Source organism: Ambystoma mexicanum, chromosome 3p (genome assembly GCF_040938575.1).
Source record: "Ambystoma mexicanum isolate Mex_15411 chromosome 3p, UKY_AmexF1_1, whole genome shotgun sequence".
Taxonomy (NCBI): domain Eukaryota; kingdom Metazoa; phylum Chordata; class Amphibia; order Caudata; family Ambystomatidae; genus Ambystoma; species Ambystoma mexicanum.
The window spans coordinates 688,745,267-688,761,924 of record NC_090925.1 but is presented as its reverse complement, the minus strand read 5'-3'; the positions used below and the strand labels follow the sequence as shown (position 1 = coordinate 688,761,924).

At 47.6% G+C, this 16,658-nt stretch overlaps 1 protein-coding gene across 2 annotated transcripts in view; it reads right to left on the bottom strand.

The window, feature by feature from the left end:
• The window catches only part of UNC5A (unc-5 netrin receptor A), a 1,152,281-nt gene that overhangs the window by 544,587 nt on the left and 591,036 nt on the right, over positions 1-16,658 (bottom strand). For both annotated transcript variants that reach the window (XM_069651483.1, XM_069651482.1), the window contains exon 2: positions 15,759-16,016. In XM_069651483.1, coding sequence (XP_069507584.1) covers positions 15,759-16,016 — 258 coding nt within the window. The remainder of the gene's footprint in view (positions 1-15,758; positions 16,017-16,658) is intronic.

Sequence of the window (16,658 nt, the reverse complement as noted above, 5' to 3'; positions counted from 1 at the left end):
CCTTGGCACATCTATCATTGAGTTCTAGCTGGCATTGAATCATGGAGATTCAGGGTCCTCATGGCCACAGTGTCCTGTTTCATTCCTTGATGTGGGAGTCTTGTAGTTCTACATTTTGGTGTCCAATGGTGGTGGTCCTTTAGGTTGGTGGGAAAAGCACAGTACCATGCAAGACTGTATGACCCCTCCCCTTGATACTTTTGGGTTTCCTACCCAAGCCGCAGTAGTGGTTCCAGGACCTAAATAAGTTGCGGCTGGACAATTTCCGTGGAGGCGCACACGTGCATTGGTGGTTATGATGAAGAGAAGACGGAGGTGGCAGCACTTTGGTGAACCAACTCTTAACCTCACCGATGGAGTTAGAGTCAATTCAGGTGTAGCGAACATACCAGATTGTGTTGGTGAATTAAAGGGGCCACTTCCCTGTCAACCATGGCCCTTGGACCGCATGCACATTTCTGTGGAGGGGCCCAAGAAGTAGTGGTGAAGTTTGGGAGCTGGTGCAGTGGCCAGAGTCTTCTATCAATGGCCCAGATGATTGACACCTCAGACTGTTCAAGGTTGCTGGGTGCTGTCGATGAGTATGTTGGACTACTGAACTGGGAGTTCCCCAGGTTTAACTGTAACTTTGGGTTGACACTGTTTCCACCTCAGCACAGGCCTTTAATTTGAATCTGCCATGTTCTCTCCTTGAGGCTCAGGCTTCAGTGGGGTGCTCAGTGGATGCTGCAGGCTGGTATTGACACGTTGTGACTCTTGGCAGCACTGTATCCTTTTGGTAGCCTCAGCATGCAGGCTGAGCCAGTCTAAAGGTGTAAGTCGCTCTTTTCGCAGGCTGTCCATATATAGGTCATGTGTGTGAGGAATTCAACCATCGACATGGTGGGCGTGCACCCGCCTTTGCCTTTTCACATTTTTAATTAAATGCAATGATGGCAGACTAACCTCAGAGAAATTTGTGGGGCTAATCCACACACATTTTCCTATGCTCACAGCATGACAAATGCATAGACCTGTGTACTCTGGGTGGACACAACCTACAGGCACAGTCCGCCCTGTCATATTTAGCTGGAATGTGACAGAAAGGAGTACACTATGCCATCTCCAGAAAGGGGGAGGACCAAGGTTCCCACTGCCATGGCCAGCCTGATTAACTAACAAAGGTTCCATGGATACCCCCTCTTCTTTAGTTAGGCCCTGCAGCTGGTCGCAGTGGTTAACATACCAATTAGAGGGTACTTCAAACAGGCTGACATGGGGCCTGGCTGCACAGTTTAACAAAGGAGACAGAAAACCCAACAATATTTCATATGTAACTCTGTCAACCTGAAGCCCGCTTCTGCCCTCCATACCAATGACAGTGAGCTGTCATGTCTGGGACTGCTGTATACAGTAAGCACCCTGCTAAGGAGGACCCCATCCATAAGGTACCAGAATGTGCTTTGCAGGAGTTGGAGACTCTGGTCTCGCCGCAGCTTCAAGGTAGACCTTCTGCTTTAACAGTGGACCACATAGGGAGGACAATTAACCATAGATACTCTTTGATCAACAACAGACAGGGAGATGGGTGGGACTTAGTATCACAAGGGAGTGCAGCCACAGATCGTTCTGTTCAGAGAAGGTTTCTGCCATCTTGTTTCTGGGGCACCCCTGGTTCCTTTTCCACCCCTTTACCATTTCCTGTTGCAAAGCACTCTATTTATGACCTCACACACATAGAAAATTGTTGGTAGGGACCCAGGATTGGTTCCCTAAGGTAGTGTGCAGTAGCACTTGCAGCGTACCAAGTGCGATATAGAATTACCAATGAATGATCTCAGACCCAACTAACCGGACAGACTCAAAGAATATGTCAAAAATACTACTTTATTATAAGCTCAAATAAAGTAGGTAAACATGGTGAACAGACAAATTGCAGCACACACACTGTCAGTGATATTTTAATTATACAAAGGCTTTATACTTTGATGTGTGTCAGCTAGGATGTCATCGTACATGGATGGAGGGATTGGATAAAGGAACATTTATACCCATATATCGTTTAGATGTTTGTAACATAATGGGCTGCCCCTGATCTGGTAAGCATGCTTCAAACTACCTCTAAATATGTATAATACAGATTAAAAGCAGAATAGCAACAGCGGTTTGTCTTCTGCAACATTGTATAGTGCAGTGCTACATAGGCCTTCATGGTTGGGTGGCATTCTCTCCCAACCTTGGACTTTCGGCTCGTTAGCAACACGTGAGCAAATCAAAACTGAGGTGCAGGGAACAATGTCAGACTGCTACCCACCTGGTCAATTAGCCTTCCATCTCTCATCAATTAAGACCCAAGTCAAGGATTCTTCTTTAAAATTTACCTTGCTGACTGTTCTCTTCTCTGGGACTTTTAAGGTAGTGTAGGTCCACCACTATCTTCAGTTAGAGCTAATGAATAGGTCTTGTTTTTGAGTCTTGTACCTAGTATGAGGAAACCACGGTTTTATCCATTTTGACTTTTTATTTGAAGCTATTTAATTCAATTAGGCTGGGTTCTATTACTCCTCTTGGCCTCTGGAAAACTTGGTTGCTCCATCTCATATATGTTTTCTGTGTCTTTAATTGTTCAATATTTGGCACTTGCAAATGTTTTCTTCTTTACTTGATCTAAGAGAAATATGTCTTACGTACATGACTTATCCTCTTTGACTCCCCTGATGCCTTGCAATTATTTCTTGATGTGGCATCCTTAATCCCAGGCCAACAGACATTCTTTGTTCTTTGTTCCTCGCACAAAGTTGTTTTCCAGCAGCTTTCAGCTCTGCAGCCTTTGTCCTTCTCTGAGATAGTTTGGTAATTCTTAACATTAGTCCGACGTCCATCTTTTTCTTCATGGGTGCTCTAATTGCATCATGTTTTCATCTGCAGCCAGCTTCTATATTTTTATCTACCTTGCGTTTCTGTGTATGTACATTTATCGATCCTCTTCTCACTTATGTTCTTAATGAATGCGATTCTTTGTCTCTTCGTATATGTTTCTCTTATTACTTCAATTACATTGTTATTCATCAAGTATTTGCATATTGTTTCAGTGTGTCCTTGTGTCTTCTCTTCATGACATCCAGTTGCTCTGGTCTGATTTCTCTTATAGCTCTTCTATGTCCAATGGTGTATGTAGACATCCTTCCACCATGTCAGTGCGAGGGTACATTTAATATGGTTTTCTAAGTGCATAACGTCTCTAGTACCTTCGATGCGGTATAGGGACGATACCTGGTGTCACACAGAGTGCTCTCTTGCTGCTATTCCAGTATGACGGAGGTGAGGAAGCGGGCACTAGAGATGACGTGTACATCTGCCTCTCTACAGTAGGCTTAGCCTACACCAATCACTGTGGCCCACTTGGCTTTCAAAGAGGGCTGGATCCCCTCTTTAAGCAGATCATCTGAAGACCTCATCAGAAGTAGCAAGAGGAACTCAACCTAGGTCCTTTGTTGAATGTACAGTCTGCCTTACGTCTTCCGTCAGTGAAGGAAGGCCAGTAGAGCCAAAGAGGGAAGCAAGACCCATCCCCCAAACATCTCCCAGGGACCAGAGGGAGATAAAGAACTCAGAGGACCCTCCAGAAGGTCTCTGAACCTACAACCCAGGACAAGGCAGCCGCCTGCAACACAATCTGCATCTGTGGACCGCTCGCCTTAAAGGACGACACAAACCCATTAAAGAAGCTGGGAGAAGTGCCTCGACGAGCATCTACCAACATCCGCCTTGAAGGACATTTTCGAGCTAGTCGAGTTCCTTGATCTGCAACTGACAGCAGCGCAGACTATTGTCAATCTGCCACCACTTGAGTCCTCTGGGATGTCTCAACCAGTGCTTAAGAACTGGCGATCCGCACAGAGACAACAATTCCTGACCCTGAGCCACAGTTTAGGTGAGCCTGCAGCCGCTCCTCCAGCTTTGCTCGCCAAACAGTCTTTCCGCCTGATACCTGCAGCTGACTCCCATTTTCAACTCTGTTGCAGAAGCCTGTAAAGCACCCTGAAGCCAACTAGACCCTGTTGAGCACCAAGAACACCTACAGCACAAGGTACATTGTGGGTCTATCCCCCTGGTCCTTCCCAAAAGTCCCCTAGAGACATTTTAAGAACCATTGCTGCCTTTGTACTGTTGTGGTTATTAACCATACCGACTACCCTCCTGTCAGTATCCAGAGTGCATCCCTTTTCCTTCTTTGAAACTGTCTGCCCTTTGCATTGCTTTACAGGCGGGGTTGTATTTCGTATTGTTGCTAGAACTGTCTGTTGTGATATAAATAAAGTAGATATTTTTGATACAACCTTGACTGGGCAGTCCCATTTATCATTGGATTATAATTGCATTTTCTCTGTGTTGCAACTAACCAACAACCCATGACCTTTCAGAGATAAGCCTGCCATTCCGTCCACGTTACCATCATTGGATATGGAGGTTTATAATGTGCTTGTTATTCCAATCTGTTCAGATACCTTCTGGTGTATTAGAGGTGTGGGGCTTATTGATGGTTGAGAAACGGATATGCATCACTGGACCACTGGTGCCCCAGATGTTTATTCATCACAATGGGGAAACATGATGTGGAGGCTAGAGCTATCTAGATTTTAGCGGGGTGACCTGTATGTCTTACCCTTGTGTACAGTTTTATGCCTCCTTATCCAAAACAAAAATAGTAATTGACATCAATCAGGGCGTCTGCACACAGCCAGTCTGGCGAGGGTACTCGCCAGTAGAAAGCAAGGAGCATTTTGTGTTACCTTATCCCCGAGAAGGATACGGCTTCTGAGGTCTAAATGAGATTTGCCATCCTGTCGGATGAGATCATGCAGGTCAAGGGCCATAACTGGCTTAGTATATCAAGAGGGAGCAATCATGCAAACCACAAGGTCAAAGGAAGCTACTCACTGCTTGGCACTATTGGCCACACAAATGGGTGTATCGAAGTCTCACATTATTGAATGTCTGAGTTGGTGTCAGTCGCACTGATGTCAGCCACGGCACAATTGATCAAATTCGTTTGTGAAAGTGTGCATTTCAGGTATTTATGTATATATGTATGTATGTGTTCGCTGACAAGTTAGTCTATGGATGTGGTGTTGTAACCAGAGCTTTAAGTGGGCCGGGGCTAGCAGGGGCTGAGATCCAGCAGTCTCCCAAAACTTCAATCGAGCCGGGGCTCAAACACTTGCTTTTCGTTCTGTGCTTGGGATTCGAACCCCAGCACTGCCTCTAATACGCCAGTGTCACATTGGACTGTGCTACTCCATAGGTGTTGTCTGTGTATGAATGCATGTGTGTGTTTGCTGAAAAGTTAGTCTATGGATGTGAGTGTTGTGAGTGGTTGTTTCAGTATATGTGTATATCTATGTGGTTTTATATCAGGGTGATACCATTTAACCTGAGTGCTGTTGTTAGTGTGTAATCCTGCTGTATGTGTGTGGAGGTGTGCTGTCTACCTGTACAAGTGTGATTCTATGGATGTGATTTGGTGTGTGCCCTTGACATGGAGATATTCAGGAATGCTTGCTTTGTGGCAATTTGTGATTGAGAAGAAAGGCCCATATGTGCCCATGCGATTGTGTGCCACTGTTGACCCTTTTCATGTTGCTTAACATGCTTATGTGTTTGTGCTCGAGATGGTCCATCCAGTATTCCGATGTGAACATCGTGCAAGGGCGGGTGTGCATAGTATATATGTGCAGCACTGTGTGTTTTGGGTCGGTTTGCAGGTATGTGCGTGCTGACGTGCGCTGATTTGTGTGCTGATGAAATGGTGCAGGCTGGTACATTTCATATAGCAATGTAAGTGCTGATGCGGAGTGTAAGGGTGTGTGAGAAGGGTGTGTGAGAGCGCGTAGTGCATGCCCTTGTGTATATACGCTCTGCTGGCAGGTGGGTTTGCTATTGTATCATACAGTGGGGCATGTAAATACTAGTATCGTGTGTGAGTGTCTTATTTACACTTTGTGTGTATGCGTGTTAGCTTGTATGGGGGGAGTTGTCTGTATATGTGGTGGACAGGGTGTGTCCTGGTGTGAGTGTGTATTTGCCGTTTCTGTTGGATGTATCTGTGCGCTGGTGCATCTCTTGGTGTGTTGTTGATTCTTTGCGGTTTTACCTAGACGCTCTCATATCTCCTCCATCAGATCGTACTTACGCTGGCTCCCGGTAAAACAGAGAATTGCCCTGAAAACCCTAGCTTTGACTCACAAATGTATGAGCAACAACGCCCCACCTTACCTGTCCGCTCGCTTCTCACGCCACACCTCCACTCGACCTACCAGAGCAGCCCAAACTCACAGGCTCATCGTGCCTAGATGCAAACTCCAAAAAGCTGGTGAGGTGAGCTTCCCCGTCCTGGCCTCCAAACTCTGGAACACCTTGCCCACACCTATCAGAATTGAACCATCATTCCACTCCTTCAAGAACAATGCTAAAACATGGCTGCTCTCCCAAGACTCATGAGACCTTGACACAGTCCAGACTCCATGTGGGGTACAGGACTGAATATACATTTTCTCTGTGCTCTGTCCCTGTATTATACGCTGTTAATGGTACCCTTCGGTACATGTATATATGCTGTATATCTTCCTAACTCACTGTAACTACTGCTTTTTGTAACATGTTTAAGAGTATGTACAGGTATATATGCTGTATATTTTTGTAACTTCTGTAACTACTGCTTTTTGTAACATGTTTAAGAGTATGCGCCCGTTGCCCCTGGGCCTGGTTTTTTGCGCTTTATAAATAAAATAAAATCAAAATCAAAACCTTGTCTGCGGATATGTGCTGCTCTGTGTGTTGGTGGTTTCTAGTCTGTGCATGTGCCCGTGTGTGCTTGGCGTCGGAATGCACTGATTAAACCTGTGCCGCGTTTGCTTTTAAGGCCGGGCTCTGCCGTCTGCGCGCTTTCCATAAACACCTAAAACAGCATCTTCGGCCGCCCGTGGCGCAGGCGCCTCTCCACTGTCGCGCGCATCTGAGGTGTGACAGTCAGCGGGGAGCTGTGTGCTGCGGCTGTTCTTCCTCATCCTGTCACCTGGCAGGGGGCAACTGGTGTGCGTGTGCATGGAATGTGTGCGAGTAGGCGTATGGGTGGGAGGTGATACACAAATACCCAGACTCAAGCCGAGGCACAAGGAGGTACGGTCAAGGACAGGTCTCTCGAACAGGCTTTGCGTGGTACAATGTTGTAATTTATGTTCTCAAGCAGGGGTTGGCAGTTTGCCTCAATGTATGATTTGCCAGTGTCACGTCGAGTGAGTGTGTTTATACTGTGAGAGTGCTCAGTCTCGAAGTGCCAGAGGAACAGTCAGTTGCGCTCTCTCGTCTGCAGTAGGAGAGCAGTGCTAAAAGTGTAAAACTTTGTTTTTGTCAGGCTGTCTTTCGCTTAGAGTGCCTTTGGTGAGAGCACTCGGTCTTGGTGTTGCCCAAAACATGTGCATCGTTGGGCACTAACTGAAAGACTAAGGCAGCGTTGCAAGATACAACGTAATAAAACAAGCCCAACTTCATTTGAAAAGAAGTAAAAAACAAGCTGAAGTCTGTCCTTAAAAAAAAGCATTGGCAAAGCCAACAGTTTGGGCTTTTGTTTAGGTATGGGATATGCATTTACTAAACACGGATGAAATGGTAATACCTGACCATAAGATAGAAAAAGCTGGAAAATTGAGTGATTACCTGGGCCTATTTTGTGAGTACCTGACAAATGCATATCCGATGCCTCAAGCCCAAACTGTTGGCTTTGTGGTTGTTTGTTTGAAGTGCCACCTTATAGCCTAATCTAAAACATTAAGCTCAACCAAAAGCATTTGCTCCACTTGCTGTCACCCATGAGCCAAAACCTACATACACTGAACATGCAGGTGCCTGCAATGATAATTTGTTATTTATATAGCGCTAACACCTGAGCGCTGTACATAGAACATAGTCACATACATTAATCATACCACCCACCTTCCCTTCCTCCCTCCCTTCCTTTCTTTCTTTCTTTCTTTCTTTCTTTCTTTCTTTCTTTCTTTCTTTCTTTCTTTCTTTCTTTCTTTCTTTCTTTCTTTCTTTCTTTCTTTCTTTCTTTCTTTCTTTCTTTCTTTCTTTCTTCCTTCCTTCCTTCCTCCCTCCCTCCCCCTTCTTTCTCTTTCTTTCTTTCTTTCTTTCTTTCTTTCTTTCTTTCTTTCTTTCTTTCTTTCTTTCTTTCTTTCTTTCTTTCTTTCTTTCTTTCTTTCTTTCTTTCTTTCTTCCTTCCTTCCTTCCTTCCTTCCTTCCTTCCTTCCTTCCTTCCTTCCTTCCTCATCCAGTCTCTCTCGCTCTCTCTCTCTCTCTCTCTCTCTCTCTCTCTCTCTCTCTCTCTCTCTCTCTCTCTCTCACACACACACACACACGCACACACACACACTCCTCTCTTTCACCTCCCCTGGCTTAAGGGGGACAGGTTGTTTTACCTAATTGTAGGCCTGTGATGGTGTAATCAAAGCTAATGGAACCATGAAAAAGGCATCAAACGTTCTTTGACAAGGAGGCAATTTAATGTGTATATGTTTGATTTCTCTATTGCACTGCCCCAGCTTTGCAGCCCCAGGCAAATGTATAATTATGCTTAGTTAAAGGTTGCGCCTCTAACCCATAGTGGACTTAGTATTCAGATGTTATTCATGTATTCTGTTACATGTATCCTGTTTCATGGATATAGCTGATGCAGCCAGACGAGCAAAGGCCAGCTTTGGGGGATTGGCGACTGTGCTCCTTCATCTCGGTGGTTGAAGAACTGTGAGGCGGTTATGGGTTAATTGCCACTGCCACCACCATGGGGTATAAGGATCTGCATATGAAGCAATATTATAGCACCAAAGTCCGCTATATGGGGCGGACAAGGCTTATAATGGCTGCAAGCCAAAACCAGATAGGCCAGAGCACAATGAGGGTCTTGCGAGGGCTTGTGGTCATTACCGGCCCAGACCAGCCCACATAGTGGGGTCGATGGCTAGTAGCGCCTGGGCATCCATCCAGGGTGCTAATGCCCAATTTTCTTTGAAAAACTACAAACCAAGATGGCCATCATCGAGGCCAATCAAATGATGTAGTCCCTTTTCTATGCCTTAAGCCATCATGAAGCTGGTGTGTATTGTGGAGACAGGGCGAAAAGGTAAGTGCAAGAGAGGATGGGTGGAAAGGGAGCTGGGATGGGACTCTGGTAGGGGCTGAGGGGGGGAGCAGTCGTGGACCATTAGTTGGAAGCTGAGGGCGGGGGAAGCCATGAAGGGTCCTGGGGCATGGGCTGAAGCAGGGTGAAAATGGCAGACACCAGGGGTGAGGCAAGAGACAATGTGGGCAGTCCCAGATGGATTCTGCTTGTGTTTCCGGCCACCTGATAGGCTGGACACACTCCCTCTGGTGCTAAATGGAAATCAGATATCTGTGCTGATCAGTGTCATTTGGGGCCTGTGCTTGATGCTGTGCAGTCGTGTTGTGTGAGGTCCATGAGAGCCTTGGGTGACCAATTGAGAGGGTGTGCTACAACAGTAACAAGTAACCGTAACACAGACTTTAAACAACACACTTACGGATAATGGACACAAAAAGCTGGCTTTCTGTACCTTTTCTTTTCTAGGGGTGGACTGTCCTCCAGGGAACTCTGGGGATTTCCCGGTAGGCCTCTGAACCCTGGGTCTCTTTTATGTGGTATTTCCACATTTTCTCATCGGAAAAGGGATTGGGCTTGTTGAAAATGTGTAATATGGGGCCAGTTTGAAAACTATTTCCTGGGCCTCTTTTGGTTCCCAGTCCACCCCTGTTCTTTCCCCTACAGAGTGAACTCTTGCTGCTGAGCTGTGATTGAGGTTTATCGCACGATTATGTCGCAGGGTTCCAGTCGACCAATTTGGTTGTTTCTCTAGGCTTTTCAATTGGAGTTTTCACTTCGTTACTGGCATGATATAAGTCATTTGTAACGCACCTGTACAAAAATGTTTCTAGACGCAACAAGACAAAGGAGGGAAGACAAAGGGAGGACAAGACACACGATCTTACTAGGCCTTGTATCATTCAGATCGTGCAAGTGGAAGAACGAGAAGTGCAAGGGGATAGGGAGGGGGGAAGTGCAAGGGACAGTGGAGGGGAAGCAGGGCAGCAATGCTCTGAGTAGGTGCAGCCAGGGCAGCACGGCTCTGGGTAGTGCAAGGAGAATGAGGGTTTGCAGGGTTACAGTTACAGCCCCTAAGTGCGTGGTAGGCCCAGAGGTAGTGCAAGAGTGACTGATCAAGTAAGAGCCTGGTACCCTGTGAGACTCTGAGGGTAGCCAAGCAACCAGTCGGTACAACAAATAGGTAGGTCAGCTAGGTCAGCACGGGAGGCAGAGAGAGAAAGCAGAGGAGACGAGGAAGGTTTTGAGCTGCTTCTGGAACTTCAGGTGGTCCGGCTCAAGTTTGAGAGGGGCAGGGAGGCCATTCCAGAGGAAGCCACCAGCAGAGGAGAGAAATCTACCCCGACTCTCTACCTGGAGAAGCGTCTAACCCTTAGAGAGTTGGAGGTAGCTGAGCAAAGGGATCGAGAAGGAAGGTATTTTGGAAGAGAGCGTTAGATGTAGTGCGGGCCCTGGCCGCAGAAAGCATGTGGACAATGCAAAGGGTCTTGAACTTGATCCGTGCAGCCACCGCGAGCCAGTGGAGAGATTTCAGGCTGGAGAGATATGGCCCCCGGGCTTGAGGCCAAGGATAAGTCTTGCAGTCCTATTCTGGATTAGTTGCAGGGGGCGAAGAGTGGAGGAGGACAGAGTGAGAAACTGTAAAGAACTGTAAAGGACCATAATTATGGGCGTCTTGGGGCTTTAGCTGATTGGTCAATGTCCGCCAATTGGCTGTGGCACTTCATTGGATTCAAAGTGCTTCCTTGAGTAATCTTAGGCACTCTGTAACATAAGTACAGATTTTTGCTGTGCTGAGTTATTGTGAGAGTCCCGTGAATAGTTTTGTGCGTGTGTGTTTTTCAGGGAATTTAGGGGCAACAATCTGGGCCCAAGCACCATGACTGGTGAATTGTCAAGCTACAAAATCTACGCTGTCAGTATCCTTTGCCCGGGGTGGCACTGGCCAACTGGTTTTCCATGTGTCCAAATCTTGGCAGCCTGATTTTCCTGTTTTATTTGCCTGTGTGTATACACCTACTTTTATTATTTTACCAGATCTCGTCTGTTGCTTTTGTGTTGAGCAAGCACTGAAACCCAGCGAGATCTGGAGATGACTTGAGCCCAGGGGCGGACTGGCCCATAGGGAACTCTGGAGATTTCCCGGTGGGCCTCTGCACCCTGGGCCTCTTTTGTGTGGTAGTTCCAAATTTTCTCATAGGAAAAGTATTGGGCTTGCTGAAAATGTGCCATATGGGGCCACTTTGAACATTATTTCCAGGGCCTCTTTTAGTTCCCAGTCCATCCCTGCTGGAGCCATGTGAATTGTGTGCTTATGAACCACCTCTGAGTTTGTGGCTTGATCTCCAAGCATCTAGCACGGAAATCAGCAAGTGAACGTTTTGGGGGATCTCTTCCTTTGTTCTTTTATTGATGATTTTTACTGGAATGCATTTCTAGTATGTGAACGGACGAAAGAGTTATTCTCCCCTACATGGCTGCTGATTTCCATCAGTTTGGCAGTGTGCAGCTCTTTCATTCAAGCACGGTCGACACGTTTCAACCTCTAGTCTGTTTGTTACTGGTGTTGCTCGGGAATTTGTTCTACTCTCGTAACTTCTGGTACCTCTTTCTGAAATAAAATGTTCTATCACCAAGCAACATAATTCCTTTGTTTTTGTGTGTCCCCCACACTTTGAGTCAATCCCTCAAGTTGTTGTAAGGATCCCAGTTCTCGCGATACCTCCACCCCAGTTCCCACGCTTCCTCTTCATCTGCCATAGCCCCCCTCTCCATCACCAGCTTCTTGCTCATCCTTTCCCTCCCTTTTTGGGCCACACCCCGGCACAAGCTGGAATATTGCATTGCGTTATTAAACTTACACTACTTCTCATTCTTGCTTAGTTGCAAAAACTGCAGTCAAGGGAAGTAATAACTAGCTGCGTTCTGTGGAAGCATTCACTGGAGGTTTCACACCTCTCCTGCCAGGTAAGAGTGTCCAGGAACAGCTGCTAATTACATGCTCAAATTACAACGAAGGTGGGGGCAGTGGAAGGGGAGGGGTTCAGCGGGGGAGATGGAGGAGCAAAGATGAGATGGGAGGGGGGGAGACGGGAGACGGAGAGGAGGAGATGGGAGGAGATGAGGAGGAGATGGGAGGAGATGAGGAGGAGATGGGAGGAGAGAAGTTGAAGGAAGGAAAGAAGAGCGCTGAAAAAGAGAAGATCACAAAGAGGAGAGGGATTGGAAGAGACCAGCGAAAAGGGGAGGAGAGAGAGGAGACGAAAAAGAGGGTTAGGAGGGGTGGGTAGATGAGAGGCGAGGAGGGAGGAGAGGAACAGAGAGGATATGTAAGAAGGAAGGAAGAGTACTGGAAAAATAGAGCAGGGAACGGAGAGGAATGGGTAGGAGACTCGTGGAGAGGGGACTAGATAAGAGGGAGGGGATGATGGGAGAGGAGAAGCAAAGCGAAGATAGGAGAGAGGAACGGGGATGGAAGGAAAGGAGAGGCGGCAAAGAGAGGAAAGAAGAACACGTGAAGAAGAAGAAGGGCACAGCGAGACAAGAAGAACGGCAAGGTGAATGGTGGCGAGGAGGGCGAGGGGAGACTAGGAAGGCTGAGAGAGGAGTGAAAAGTAGAGGAGAGGAGGGGATCTTAGAACAGAGGAGGGCAGAGAAGAGGAAGGAAGGAAGTCAGGAAGAGGAGAACAGGGTAGGAACAGCGTAGCAATGCCTGGAAGAGATCATAATAGTTTAAGGAGCAGGAGGAGCAATGCCCAGGAGAAAAGGAAGTGGATGGGAGGAAAAGACTTGCAGGGATGGGAGGACTTCAGATGAAAGTGGTGCTAGAAGAGTGCAGGGGAGGACGACGAGTGAGAGGAAGAAGAGGAGCATGGGGGATGGCAGAAGGATGTTAGCACAGCGGTAAGTTGGAGAACGCCAGGGAAAGAAATGAAAAGAAGGGGCTGAGGAGAAATTCAGGGATGGAATTGGAGTGCAGCGGCAATGAGGCCGAAGAAATGGAAGATGAGGGAAGGAAGAGGAGTGGAGAAAGAGAAGTGCGGGTTGAGATGGCAGCAGTGGAGGGAGGAGAAAGCAAGGGAGGGAAGGAGAAAGAAGGAAGGGAAACAAGAGGAAAGCAGACTAGTAATAGAAAAGCAGGGGAAGAGAGATACGGCAAACATGTAGGAAGAGCAGTGCTGTGGAGGAAGTGATGGCAGAAGGGAGCATAGAAGGATGAGGAAGGTTGCAAAGTGAAGGACTTTGGCCAATCATGGCGTCATGGTCAGTAGTCGCAGCCAGGTTCAATGATGTGGGGAGGAGTGTACATGAAGGGAGTGATGGAGCTCTGGATCTGCTGGATCTTTCCGCAGCCTTCCACACAGTCCATCTCTTAATCGTACTGTTCCACCTGCAGGGGATGGCCTTTCTACTGTGGCCCTCAAGTGGCTCCCCTGGTCCCCTTCTGCTTGATCGGAGCCAGTTCTGCTATGAGCTTATGAACCAAAAAACATCTCAGGTGAACGTGGAGTCCCACAGGGGTCTGTACTGTCTCTGTTCTGTTTTCCCTTATATTTCAAGCCTTCAGCAAAGTTCTCAGGCCAACATGGCATTCAATTTTACACACACACGTGAATGACACACAGGTCGTGCGTGGGCTAGATAAGAACCTTCATGAAGCATCTTTTTAATTTGCACAATACATGCTATCAATTAACATTTCCATGAGCTCGAGCTGCATTTTCAATGTAGATGAAGAAAGATAAGGATTTATGGCGAACCCAAATCCACCTGGGAGGACATCTGCTCTGCAGACCTTGAACACCTACCAATGCAATATACCAGTAACATCTGCGCCCAGATGCAGTGGTCTCTGCCTGGGACGCTTATTTGTGCACTTTTGAGAACTTTGAAATTCAATCTTCAGTATAGCATTTAGGAAACATGCGGAACGACTAATTGACAATGACACCCGGGCCCAAATTATCACCTAATTCTGCTCCGCCAAACACACACTTTGCAAAGGCTGTCGCATATGTTTTTCATTTGGTCGCCACATCACAGCTGTGAAGGCCGGTCTCTCAGCAAATCAGAACTTTTTCATCTTGTTTTATCTGGAGCCCCTATGAAATCCACGCAGAAATTGCAAAGAACACAGAACCCTCGACTACAATTCTCCAGAAGATCCCCAAAGCACCTCACATTTGCCAGGCACTACCAGAACTTCATTGGCTTCCGGCGGCTAGCCGATTGAATGTAAGGGCCTGTACATCACAGAGTGGGCCTTTCACCAGGTAGCTTCCAAAATCCCGGTGCACAGGCTGAGCAATTCCACTGATCACCTGTCATGTAATGTCTGCTCAGCCAACTATCGCCTCATCAGCGTTCCCAAAAGCTGCTACAAAAGCTGGCCCGGGTGCTCTTTTCATCAGAAGCCTCCGTACCCATCTACTGTTCATATGCGACCTTGAGGACCATCTCAGGCTCCGAAGGTCCCTAAGAACCTACGTCTTTAGGCAGCAACGGCAGAAGTACCTTTTTATTTTAGAACACTCTGCCTGTATTTAGGACTATTAGACCTTGCCTTGGAGGTTGCCATTGTTTTTAAAGAAGCCGTGACAAGGTTCTGGATGCTCGCAATGTTAGCATTAGTTTGGGGATCCATGGTTGGGTTGAGGTCCCACCGACAGAGCTGTGTAGCAACTGCAGGGGTCACTATCAGCCATGATTGAGGCTAAATTTCAGAACTGCCCTGGTATATAGACTGGCAGGGAGTGGCGAAGGATAGAATCTATGCTCATTAGCAAATCTATCGGGTGGTGGGGGTGGGGGGGCAATATTAGAACATGAATGGCTAATATTGGCCAGCATAGAGGCACCTGGACAGCGAGAGACCATTTACGAGGATTCAGGGGGATCCTGTAGAGCTGGATGAGGTGGACCTCTGAAGGACGAATAGAAAGGCCAAGGAGGTGTCCACCACCACAAAAGGGACTGATGCCCCTTACTGAAACCCATGTCACCCTGCGTGCCCTGTCACATGTTTGAATAATGGTTACTCTTAGTATCTCAAATTCATGGTCAGGTGCCCTTACCAGTGCCCTCATCTGTTGGGATACTGATTGCAGCTATTGCCCATGCTCTATGGTCAGCTTCCCATTACTGGTGTCCCTGCCCCATAGTCAGATTCCCATTACTGGTGCCCTGGCCCGTGCGCAGATTCCCATTACTGGTGCCCTTGCCCCATGTTCAGATTCCCATTACTGGTGACCTGGCCCCTTGCTCAGATTCCCATTACTGGTGCCCTTGCCCCATGGTCAGATTCCCATTACTGGTGCCCTGGCCCTGCGGTCAGATTCCCATTACTAGTGCCATTGCCCCATAGTGAGATTCCCATTACTGGTGCCCTTGCCCCATGATCTCATTCCCATTACTGGTGCCCTTGCCCCATGGTCAGATTCCCATTACTGGTGCCCTTGCCCCAAGGCTACATGTCCATTACTGGTGCCCTGGCCCCATGGTCAGATTCCCATTACTGGTGTCCTTGTCCGTGCTGTGCTCCATTACAAGGTTAGGTACTGGTTATCCTCACTGTCCCCCCACCCCATGGCGAGGAACCCCTTACCAGTGCCTTTATCCGTGCTGTGCTCCGTCACGTGATCGGGCTGGTGGACCCACTCCCCATTGCACTTAAAGTAGACCTGAGTGGCAGGCGTGGCCTCACACGCCAGGGTCACTGGCTTGTTCTTCACAATGTAGACATCGTTGGGTTCCACCAGGAAGTGTGGGAGCAGCTCCCCCGAGTTGGATCCAGCTCCGGCGCCTGCAGGGGCAGCGGGGGCTCCGGGAAGAGGGTTGGCAGCCATGGCGCTCGGCTGTGCGTCTGAAATCAGAAAACACGCAAACGGGAGAATGGTTAACACAAGAGCTAGAGGAGCTGTTGTAAAGCCTTATGCTAGACATTCAGGATGCATCACTGAAGTACAGACCAGCTGTAGTCTAGGTTTGGTTCCAGGTAGGCTTTATTCACATGTGTACAATCTGTACAATACTCCAGTTACTCTTTATGTATTTACAGCACGCGTAGAGAAGGACAGGAACATAGGAAGGTAGAAACATCACTAACAAAGGAGCAGACCCACGGGCCATCCATTCAACCCAGCTCAGGCCCCCAACTGACACTCACAGAACATTCACACACAGATCCACCCAACATTCTCCTGAGCTGCATTCATGCACCAACATTCTACAGCAAACATCCAGGCCAGTGGCAGGACAAGACTACATTACAACAGGAGCCCTCATAAAACCTAAAGACACATCAGGGGGCCTGCAGAATTTCAGACTGTAGCGCTGGACACAATTAGCACAGGGATCTCTTACTTAAAATGGATTCCATTTCAAAAACCTTCAATAAATAGCGCACAGGATGGTGAAGGGGCTTACACACACCCGCCCAACACACACAAGTTACAGAAAATGGGTGCACGCATGGAAGTGACTACAAAAAGGCACACAAGTGATG